This window comes from Nelumbo nucifera, chromosome 2 (assembly GCF_055504915.1).
Source record: "Nelumbo nucifera cultivar China Antique chromosome 2, China Antique-T2T, whole genome shotgun sequence".
NCBI lineage: Eukaryota > Viridiplantae > Streptophyta > Magnoliopsida > Proteales > Nelumbonaceae > Nelumbo > Nelumbo nucifera.
In genome coordinates, this window is record NC_142650.1 from 46,668,110 (window position 1) to 46,680,599 (window position 12,490).

The window sequence follows — 12,490 nt, forward strand, 5'->3', positions numbered from 1 at the left end:
CTCTTGCCTCAATGCCTATTTACCACATGTTGTTTTACTCTATGCCCTCAATAATTTGTAAGGAACTAACTGCCATTTGTAGAGACTTTTGGTGGGGTGTGTCTCATAGAAAAAAAAAAACCATTTTATCTTAAGGCTTGGCACTCATTCTTACTACCCATTGAGAAAGGTGGACTAGGATTTAGACATTTTGACTTGGTTAATAAAGCGCTCATAATAATGAAGATTGCTTGGTATTTCTTAAAGGAAAATAACTCTTTATGGGCCCAGGTTCTTCATGCAAAACGTCTACTGAATGATACTTTCTGCCATTAGAAAAGAAAATCTGGTGATTCATCTCTTTGGACTATTGTTCTAGATTGCAGAATTGATATAACTAAAGGGCATAGGTGGATTATTTGTAGCGGGTAGAATGTAAATATTTTTTTATGATCCTTGGCTACCAAATGGTTTAATAGATAAACCTATAACTTGGAACCATCCCATGAACATGGTGGCTACTCTTATAGATCAGATTTCTCATAAATGGAGTAATTCTATTTTTACACAGGGTTTTAATGAGACTGTTACTAAGACTTTGAGAACTAGTATCCCATCTAATGCTCATGGTAACTGCACTTGTAATTCTGGGTACAAACTTATTTCCAATTCACAAGAATCTTCAAATTCTATGTGAGTTTGTCCAGGACTGAGCTAGAAATCTTTTTGGAAGACAGAATACATCTTACCTAGAATAAAAATTTTTATTTGGCATTGTTGTAAAGGTGCCCTCCCTGTGTCTGCTGATTTAGCCAAGAGATCAAATCACATCGATCCCATTTGTAGACTTTTCCATGAAGATCCTGAAACTATGAAACACTTATTTTTTCATTGCCATGTGGTTCAATCAATTTGGTTTGCCTCATCCATGGGATTGCAAGTTAACAGTTGTAATGATCAAGGTATTTTATTTTTCTTGTTGGAGGAATGGAAGAGAATTGATAACAATGTTGAAGAGGGGTTTGATCTCTCCTTATTAGCTAGAGGCACTATTCTAATGTGATATATTTGGAAGGCTAGATGTCAAACCTATTTTAATGGGAAGCAATTCACTCATTTTGCTGTTCTCATTCCCTATAATTCCCACTTTGGAGACATTGCAAATCTGTGTGGAAGAAGTTGGATGACCCAGTCAGGAAACTTGGGCTCGGCATCTCATTCATCTATTCAAATTACCTCAATAATTTGGAACAAGCCTCCTCATCTATACATCAAAATCAATACAGATGGAGCATGGACTCCCTCAAAAGCTGCAGTTGCTGTTATTGCTTGAGATGAATTTGGATTTCTATTGGTAGCCAGAGCCTTGATGGTGACGTGTTCTTCTCCCAACGAATTTGAATTCAGAGCAACTCTAGAGGGTCTTCAGTTGGCAAAATCATTCTCCGTGAACTCGATTATCATAGAGAGTGATGCACAGGTTGCTATCCAGGTTTTCTCTTCAGATCTGGAACCCCCTAGAAATCTCTGTTAGTTGCCCTGAATTGCAAATCTTTTTCAAGAAATTTCTCATCCTGTGTTTGATATCATACCCTTTGGTCCTGTAATAGAGCAGCCATGAGCTAGTCCAATCTGCTCTCGATGAGATGTAATGTTTCATGTTAAAAGTTGAATAAAGTTCTTGGCTTATGAGTTCAAAAAAATTAGTTGAAACTAAATACAGAATAAAAAGCTCTTAGACACACTTTAATGGATTTTTCAGTATTGAGCGTATTCATAATTTAGCCATACTAAGCCCCCACCCCCACCACTAATAAATAGATGTACGGGCAATTAATGAAAAAAATAAAAAAGAAAAACAATTCAGATGATGATATTATATTTCCATCATTGACCTGTTTGTATTTTCATTGGAGTCATAAGGCAGTGGCAGCAATTGTGCTCTCAATTCTCAAATTTTGTGAGATATAATTTCTCGTCATTTTGGTCATCTCTAGAACAATGATCTAGAACTTGATGAAATGTGGCAGGCCATAATGTGTCGTCCACAGCTTTCCTGCCTAGGAATTTTTCTTGTTAATGTTCCCTCTGTTGAGTTGTTTTTTTACTTTTTCGCTGGATAAATAAAATTCCTTAGGCTATCATCAAAACAAAATCCCTTCAGCGTGTTTTGAATGCTTTAATTTATATATAAATGTGGCAGACTATACGTGCATCTGCATGTGTTAATATTTGTAAGATAAAATTATTTATAATTTATAGGCAGTTTTTGAAAAGTTATAAATGGGCAGTTTTTAAACAGTTATAAACGGACAGGTTTTAAAGTGAGAGTAAAAGATATATATATTCTCTTTATATCCATTGTATGCTTAAATAAAGAGGATAGAAAGTGTCCAATAAAAATTGCAGAAAGAAGGGGCATTCTCTCTTTTATAGATAGTATAGATTCCCTTTCAAACTTGTTTCATTTCAGGCGTAATACCAATAAGGCAGTGTTTGGCATCGATGTCGTTGCTTTAGAAAACGGTGACACATCGATGCTATGTTGGAAGAATCGGTGCTCTAGAAAATGGTAATATGTTCGAAACCATTTTTCTATAAAAAACAGTGCTTCAAACCACGCCTTGAAAATCGAGAAGGCGTGGTATGGGGAAACACCAAATTTGACATTTTCTCAATTTGGAGCTCGTTGCTACCAATGAAGAAATAATGTGATAATAACGTGGACTTCCTATAATGGGTATGAGTGCTGAAAACAGATATAGAGTACTGGTACCAAACACAAACTATTGCTGTTGCTCCAGGAAACGTCCTATCTGACAGCGACGTTTCCAAACGAAAAAATAAAAAGACATACTTCCAACCCACAATACACTACCCCCTTGAATTGAAAACATCTCCCCCTGCATAATACTATGCCAAGGATGAGATGTTCTTCATGTATGACTGCGATAAATGTGGGCAGGACGTTTTATTCGTTAGACGAACAAATGGCCTTTAACGCCACTTCACTAAGACCAAATTCAATCTAAAAAGAATAAAAAATTCTTTTTTAATTTATTATCATAAGTGGCTTTTGAGTTCAAAAAAGCACAAGAACAAGTATTGGAATTGAAACTGCATGCACAGGATATTCTGGCTCATATATGGTCTCCACCAAAAATGCGCATGAATTGATTTTGATTTAAAGTTGTTCAAAGTGAATAAATACTCCAAGTCTCCAACCACCCACTGGTTTCAACACACATGTTCCAATGCTCAATAACATAAGCCTTTTTATATACATAATAGTCATAAGTCAACCACTCAACGTTCCACGAGACAAAAAAAGAAAAAAGAAAAAAAGAAAAACTTCAGACTTACACCGACCCACCTCCCCCACTTCCTTCAAGAACAATCTAAAGAGAAAAATCGGCATACGATCAGGATTTAGGAGTTGATTATTAGTAAACATGCAATGAATATTCATTGTAAGAAATCAAAGAGGAAGGTAGGAGTCGTTCGGTCACAACGGAACCCCACTATATTTGTTTTCTTGGGAGATGGTGAAAGCTGCATGCAAAGTGGAAAGTAACCAAAACGACCATATCTTTTGTCGCGTTCAGCAACTTCATGAAGTTATAGGCTTGTAGCTGCTTAGAGAAGAAGAAGAATCAATACTAGAATAGGAAGCGCTCTCCTCTCACATTCTGTTTTTCTTCCTTCCCTTTTTGAAATCCCCACCCCAGTCAACTTTTTAATGCATTATTATAACCCAATACATGGTGTTGGCGTTCGGCCGCGAATGGAATGAGATAATGAGATAGTAGACTAGACTCTTAGAGTGCGTGTTCTGATCACTTGTTTGTCTTCTGCTTTCAATTTGTGGTTCACACGGTCGCATTGACCAACTGAAATTTGCCCAAACGCAGCCAATAGCAGAGGATGATAAGGACACGCATGACATCATGTACACGTGTTTGGAGTTGAACATTGTATATAACTCATAACTAATTAATTTAAATATTTAATAATTATTTTATAATTAAATATCCCCCCTCTTTAGTTTCTAATTTTAACGTTCTCTTGAGCTTATCCTTACTTTTTCATGCCTCTATAAAGCCCCTCTCACACACTTAAAAAACACAATACCTTATGTGGAATCAAATATTAGGGAACATATAACATGACGAAATTAAAATATATATTATAAAAATACCCCTTTATTTCTCTCCTATTCATTATTAATAGAGCTGTCAATGGGTCAGGAGGAAGACGAGTAGTAGATAAAGGGGTTGTTTGGCATCGTTGCTGTTTCTTGGAGTAATAGCGCCACATCAGTATCACATCGGAAAAACAGTGTTTCAGGAAACGGATATTTGTTTGGAATCGTTTTTTATGAAAAAACGATGCTCTAAGTCATGTTTTGGAAATCGGGAAGCCATTGGTTTGGAGCAATGCTAAATTTGACATTTTCTGGAGCTCTAACTCATTGCTGCCAACAGGGCAGTGATGTGGCATTAGATAATGGGTACCAGTGCTGAAAACGTTTCTTGGAGCAATGGTACCAAACAGAAAAAGTTGTTGTTGCTCCGGGAAACGTCCTACCTGGCAGCAACGATTCCAAACAAAAATAAAGACATCGTTTTCTCTACAAGCCACACATCAGCATTGATGCCAAACATATACAAAAAGGTCCTACTGAGTTGGATGAGGCAATTTAACTCTTAGCTATGTTGGACAAGTCGTGTCAGATGATACGAGTAGGACGAAGTGATGAGAGCTCGATGACATACTAAAAACCAAAGTGAGAGGCCCTGAGGTGGTTCATTGGGAAAAGACACTCCGATGCTTAAATTAGTAAGGCAAAGAGAAGGTCAGCTAGGCTGAGTTGGTCTTAATTGAACAAAGCTGAAGAGCAAGAGAAAGCAAGAAAGCAAAAATACTAAAAAAGTAGAATAAGAATAAATAACTTGAGGAATTATAAAGGATTCAGGGCATACTCACCATCATAGGGAGTTGTAGAGGATTTATCGTTTCACAACGGACCGCTCTTCACCTGGGGTTTTCGATCTACTTTATAGCTGTCGCTCCACTCGTGGCAATGATGCGGACTGATGACATGGTCAGGCAAACATTCGAATTATTTGCCACGTTGGGTCCAAGGTGGCAAGCCAACTAAGCCCGGGAACAGCCTCATCAGTATTAGAACCGAATCTTGTTTTGAATTGATTATATCATGGTTTTCAAAACTGGACCGGATTGGACGGTTGGACTGGAAAAATCGGGAACCGGTCACTTGACCAGTTTTGTTTTTCCCCAAACCCATTTTTCCCCCCAAATCGTTGATTTTGATTAGCAAACCGCTGAACCCGCCGATTAACTGTTCGAACAGTTTTGACCGTTTTCCAATTTTTTTAATTTTTTTGTTAGATCGAACCGACTGTTCGGGTCAAACAGTCGGACCTATTTATAGAATATTATAAATAGGTCAAACAGTCGGACCACTCACAACGTCAACCTCCAAGTGGTTTAATTCACTCACCTAAGAGTTTAATTTGAGTTAATGAGTGGACCTATTTATAGAATATTATAAATAATTTAGATTAAAAATGAACAAATATTATATATTATTAATAAATGAACTAAAAAATGACTTTAAAAGTATATCGTGTATAAAATTTGAACCTATGATAATTTATTGAAAATACAACTTCTTAATATAAGAAAGATTTAAATTAAATATTGAAAATGCAATCTTAAGACAAATATAAATGAATTTTAAATGTATATATATATATAGGGTTCGACTATGATATAGAAAAAAATATGATTGAATCAAATCAGATTAATGAATTTAGAATCCAATTATAAACAAATCATCGATATATTTTGATTGGTCAAAATTCTTTCTATACCATATCTTTCCTGTATCATAGATTTTCCCAATAATCGAATTCGGATCGGCTATTTATTAATAGGGTTGAATTCGAATTCGAATAATCGCAAACCGTTTGTAGCCCAAAGATGTATAAAACGAGTTGCAATCTTAAAACACCATTACTTTTATAACGGCAAATTTCTGGCAGGGGTATCTGTCAAGAGTCGGTATAAGTTTGGTAAAAGCAGTGAAGGGTTCATAATTATAATAAATTAATAAAACTCTTGAATTAAAGATCTAGAAGAAATCGGCTTAAAAAAATAAAAAATAAAAAAAACTCTGGAAGAAATCGTGGGTCGTTTTTATCTTACCCCTGGCGCGGTGGCAATTTTGTTCAACGGTTCTCTTCTTCTACCGGTGGCAATTTTGTTCCTCTTCTCTCTTCTTCTTCCTTCTGTTTCTCAAGTTCAACGGGCAACGGTTTTGCTTTCCGTCTCTTCTTCTTCATCTTTTTCACAATAACGAGGCAACAAAGTTCAAATTTCGAGTTGATGGGTCTCATAGCCCCCGGAGCCACCATCAAATCGTAGATCATACATCTCATGGGTTTGCCTCACAATCACCTCCAATGAGATTTCCACTCTTTTTATGGCTCCTCATGCTCCATTCTCTCTCAGTTTTCTCAATAATCTCTCGCGTTTCTGTCCATGGAAGATGTCTTCACGACCAGGAATTGCTGTTGCTCCAGTTAAAGGGAAACCTTTCTTTCTCCACTGCTGTTTCTATTGCTCCTGCTTCTGCTTCAAATCTTTCCTCCTGGAATGCAAGCGATCACAGTGACTGTTGTTATTGGGAAGGTGTCTACTGCGACGCGGACGGCCATGTCATCGGTCTCGATCTCAGCAGCAAATTGATATCAGGGGGAATTGATGATTCTAGCAGCCTCTTTAAACTTCACTACCTTGAGGACTTGAACTTAGCTTACAATACCTTCAACGCTTCTCGGATTCCGTCTGGGTTTAGCCAGCTCCTCAACTTGACTTCTCTTAACCTGTCCAATTCAGGTTTCGCAGGGCAGATTCCGATTGAGATCTCACGTTTGACAAGGTTGGTTTCCCTTGACCTCTCTAGCTTATTCACTGGACAGACATCATTGAAACTTGAACAACCGGATCTTAGAGCGCTTGTGCAGAACTTAACAGGGTTGACAACTCTTTGTCTCGATGGAGCAAACATTTCAGCGCAGGGGACTGAATGGTGCTGGGCCGTATCCTCCGCACTCCCTAACCTGCAAGTGCTGAGCTTGTCAAATTGCCATCTTTCAGGTCCTCTGGATTTATCCCTATCAAATCTTCGTTCTCTCTCAGATATTCGCCTTAACCTGAATAACATTTCCAGCAATGTACCTGAGTTCTTTGCAAGCTTCACGAATTTGACATCCCTGCATCTTAGCTCCTGTAGGTTGATTGGAGAATTCCCAGAGAAGATTTTCCAGCTATCAAAGTTGCAAACCTTTGATTTATCCCTCAATCCCCTTCTCAGCGGTTCTTTCCCGGAATTTCCTGAAGCCTCGTCATTTCAAAACATGGTTCTCTCTCACACAAGTTTCACTGGGGCATTGCCGGTTTCTATTGGGAACCTCAAGTTCTTGTCCAAGTTAGAGATCGATGGTTGCAATTTTTATGGGTCAATTCCATCTTCGTTGGTTAACCTTACTAAACTTGTTTCTCTGGATTTCTCGTTTAACAATTTTACTGGACCAATTTCGGGGTTGCCTGAGAATCTCACCCAAATTAACCTTTCAAATAATCGTTTAAATGGTTCTATGTCATCCTTTCGTTGGGACAAACTTGTGAAACTTGCGGATCTTGACCTGAGAAGGAATTCGCTCAGCGGGACAATCCCCTTGTCTCTTTTTACACTCCCATCTCTGCAGAAGTTACAACTCGCGCATAATCAACTTGTTGGTTCACTGAGTGGATTACATAATGCATCTTTGGCACCTCTGGAAACATTAGATCTGAGTAGCAACAAGTTGGAAGGACCGATCCCACCATCAATTTTTCAGTTCCAGGGTCTTAATATCCTCGCACTTTCTTCCAACAAATTCAATGGCACTGTACAGCTCGAAATGATTCAGAAACTCAATAACCTTTCGAACCTTGACCTTTCATATAGTGGATTGGTTTTTAACACGAGTGCTAGCAATTCCACCTTGTTACCATTCCCTCAAATTGGCACATTGAAGTTGGCTTCTTGCAATCTGACAGAATTCCCTGATTTCTTGAAAACAAACCAGTCGATATTGAGTCATCTAGACCTTTCTGCTAACAAAATTCAGGGAGTAATCCCATCTTGGATTTGGAATATTAGTAATGGGGTTCTGATTCATCTAAATCTTTCTTATAACTCCTTGGCGGGCCTAGAGCAACCATTGCCGAATCTTAGTTCTAGTTCGTTGGCCATCATCGACCTTCATTCCAATCTGCTCCAAGGATCAATCCCAATTCTGTCATCAGTTGCTACCTACTTGGACTACTCAAACAATAGGTTCAACTCCTCCATACCAAGCAACATCTCCTCCTACCTCATGTACACTATTTTCTTCTCCCTTTCCAGCAATAAACTCGTTGGAGAAATCCCTGAATCAATATGCAATGCCGGTTATCTGCAAGTTCTTGATCTGTCTAATAACAGCTTGAGTGGCACGATCCCCTCCTGTTTGGGTAGCGTTTCCAAGACACTAAGGGTACTGAATCTTCATGGGAACAACTTTTCTGGAAGTATACCTCAGACGTTTCCGGATGGCTGTAGCTTGAGGACGCTCGATCTCAACGGGAACAGACTAGGAGGGCGTGTCTCAACAACTCTTGCCAATTGCACAATGCTAGAGGTTCTGGACCTTGGGAACAATCAAATAAATGATACCTTCCCCTTCTGTTTGGTGAAGTTGCCTCAACTGCGGGTCCTTGTTTTACGGTCCAACAACTTTTATGGTTCCATTATCAATAATAGTCTAGAGGCAAATCACACATTCCCAATGTTGCAGATCATCGACCTTTCTTCGAATAAATTTAAAGGTTATTTGCCCTCAGGTTGCTTTTTGAGCTGGAAGGCAATGAAGGTTGAGGAGGATGAAACCCAGTCAAAGTTTAAGCATGACGAATTGAAATTCAGGTTCCTGGAATTCAGTCAGGGGGGGTTCTATCAGGACACAGTGACGGTTACTAGTAAAGGGTTGGAAATGCAGCTGGTGAAGATCTTAACCATCTTCACTTCCATTGACTTGTCAAGCAATGAATTCGAGGGGGACATCCCGCAAGTGATAGGAAACCTCACCTCACTCTATGTTCTCAACTTGTCACACAATGCTCTGTCAGGTCCAATCCCGTCGTCTCTTGGGAACATTAAACAACTGGAGTCGTTAGACCTCTCAGATAACATGTTGACTGGGGAAATCCCTTCAGAATTGGCGGGCCTTACATTTCTTTCATATTTGGACCTCTCATGGAACAATCTTGTGGGGATGATACCACAAGGAAGTCAAATGCAGACATTTACAGCAACTTCTTTCCTAGGGAATTTAGGTTTGTGCGGGCCACCGCTGCTGAAAAATTGCACTGTTTCTGAGAATTCATTGCCACAGCAGCGGTTATTGGAAAAATCTGGGGTTAAGTTTGATTGGGAATTTATATCAACTGGATTGGGATTTGGAGGAGGAGCAGGAGTGGTTGTTGGGCCCCTAGTGTTTTGGAAGAGGGGAAGGAAATGGTATGACGAACATGTTGATAGGCTTCTGTTCATGATTCTTTCATGGTTGGGATTGGTTTTTGCCGATTGTAATGATGGGAGGATCCAGGTGGAGGAGACCATGGAAGAAGAGCTTACGGAGATGACAGGTGACTGTGACAATGATGAAGAGGAAGATGGGGATAGGTGGGGTGGCCGATTCTGTGTGTTCTGTTCTAAACTAGACATCAGCGGAAGGAAGGCCATACATAATCCCGATTGCTCCTGCTATACCTCGTCTTATCTTTAATTTCAAAATTTCAAATCCTGGAGTTTTTAGCTTTTCACTTCTTTGTTATTTTTTTTTTTATGTGTGTGTGTGTGTATACACCATGTAAATACAAAATTCAACACCCCATGAAAGAGGGTAATGAAACAGATGCCATTCTGAATTTATCAGTTTCTGTAATTTATTCTTCAAATAATACAAGCTCTGTTGTCTGTTCCACATGATTTAAAAACTGGGTATGTTTGTTGTTGTTGGCATATTACAGTTTGCAGATCAAACATGGAAAATAATTAACAGATGCTAAGATGTAAGAACACCCAATTCAAAAAATCCCAGCTTAAAATTTTGTCATTCAATAAAAAACCAAACACTCTGCAACGTTCTGTCCTGTTAAGTCTTAACGATACCTTAGATTACCTAGTGGCACCGTAAAGATAAAAAACTGGTGAATTGACCTTTTGGCAATTGATATACAATGTCACAATAACAATTCTTCGTGGATTCAAGTATGCAAAGAAAACCAATTGACTGATGCATATAATTAATTACATAAATTACTTTTCTGTTACAGTGCCTGTGGTTTCTGTAGATGAACTTAACATGGGTATGGTTATATGTCACCTCAAAGTTCATCTCAATTGTTGGGTAAAATTCCCAAGAGGGAGTTCGATTGAGGTAGGCATAGTTGAATGAAATGTCTTTTTCTTTGAAAGAGACAGGGATAAGATCGAACGCAAAACCTCACCACACCTTTACATCTTCAAATTACAAGTTTCAGGGGTAGCTTCTATCTGTTATTGGCAAGCCATGGAATATCATCTCCAATATCCATTGATCCGTTATGCTTGAAACTCATATGTTAGAGAGAGAGAGAGAGAGAGAGAGAGTCATATAACTTTCTTCTTCCATCTATAAAAAGAGGCCATATACAGAAGATTCTTGCATCTATAAATCATTTAACTTACGAGGATTTTTAGAAGAAATAAAACAACTTTACAATGCGAAAATTTTCCAGAAAAGAGATAGAGGGAAAAAGGAAGAAAAACTGAAGGAAAAAAAAAAGAGATGAAACAGCTTCAAGCAGCTGAAATGAAAAGGGGAAACTTGGTAGCAGCCTCCTCTTCTGTGATCATCAGGTTCATCGTTGTTCACTTCATAATTGATCAATTATCACGGAACAGCCGTGTCGACACGAAGAGACGATCTACAGAGTGGGCAACTCGAATGGGTCTTGAGCCACTTGTCGACGCAGTCAGGATGAAAAGCATGGAGGCATTGAGGCAAGACCTTGACATTGTCTTCATATTGGAATGTGCAAAGACATATGGAGCATTGAGCCTCATCGCTGGCGGTCGTCAAGGTTCGGTGCAAGAAAATTGGCAAGCTCTGGATGCTAGCGGGGTCGAGGCCAAGTGAGGGAGCTGGCGGAGGGGTTGGATGAGCGGTGAAGCTAGAGATGGAAGGGGGGTGATGGCGATAGCGATAGACCCATCTGGCGTAAAGGCACAAGATGGTAAAGAAGAGGAAGAGGGAGAAGAGGATGATCATGAGGAGGAGGCCTCGGCCGTGGAGTTGGAAGTTCTTGTCGTCGAGCTCGTCGTAGTGCCAATGAAATGGGTGAGAGTCCTGATAAGTGGCCATCGGATGGCAACCGGTGGTCTGACTTCTGAGGAGCTAGCTGTGTTCATGCGTTGGTGGGGCTTGTGGCTGAGTGCCGAGTTATAATGCCATAGCTACCGATGGCCCATCCACTCCACTCCAGTAGTTGCCCACCCAGCCCCAAAGGCGGCCGGAACTTCACATAACTTTAAGAACTTTGCTCTCTCTCTCTCTCTCTCTGAGGGAAAGGCAGTTCGGAGCTTTTATGGCGCATTTCTATGTATTTGGATTTTTTGAAAAATAAAATTAATTTCTCTAATCAGAAATTAAATCGATTTTGCATGCATTGACTATTGACTCCATGATGTTGTTCGATATTATCCAGTTGGCCGACAAGATGATTTTGACCATTGGATGAATAGTTTTGCTGATTATAGTATCTGAATTCTTAGACACGAAAACATCTCTAAATTCTGCCAGCCACAGAGTAGCATAATCATTACTCTAATGAACCACCATGATACAAGAGAGACACGTGGAGGGCATACAACGATCCGAACGGGACTACGGATCTACGTATGCTAATAGCTGTTGGAATCTTCACTAATTCTAATCACCACTGTTACTTGTGCCTTGCACCATACCATGTAAATAAAAAACAATGAATCATTTTTGTCTTTCTTACATTATATATGTTTTTTACTGACCACATATTACATATATAAATAGTGATGAGTTTTTCTTTCATTTCCATTTTTTTAAGGCAAAGAACGATTTAACAGAAGTAGTAGGAGGATGTGGCCAAAAATCAGTCCCTGTTCTAACTGTCTTCATTCATGTATATTACTAGTATATATATATATATATGTGGGAAAATCACTCGTCTCTTAATATTTCTTTTAATTAGTTAATCAGGGGCCTCGCCTCACTATCTTTAGAAAAATATTATATTTGGATATTTAATTACGATTCAAGCAAACAATAAACAAGACTAGATATTAATTCTAGTGTGAGAGACAATTCTTATACATAAC

At 38.9% G+C, this 12,490-nt stretch overlaps 1 protein-coding gene across 1 annotated transcript; it reads left to right on the forward strand.

Annotated features, from left to right (window-relative positions):
- Positions 1-6,156: 6,156 nt before the first annotated feature.
- On the forward strand, positions 6,157-11,381 carry LOC104602552 (receptor-like protein 7). Its single transcript, XM_010266280.3, has one exon. The coding sequence runs from the start codon at positions 6,468-6,470 to the stop codon at positions 9,876-9,878; it is 3,411 nt and encodes a 1,136-aa protein (XP_010264582.3). The 5' UTR covers positions 6,157-6,467; the 3' UTR covers positions 9,879-11,381.
- Positions 11,382-12,490: the final 1,109 nt, after the last annotated feature.

Bases quoted from the DNA above. Each gene is read 5' to 3' on its own strand.
- LOC104602552 (XM_010266280.3), top strand. From the start codon at position 6,468: ATGAGATTTCCACTCTTTTTATGGCTCCTCATGCTCCATTCTCTCTCA.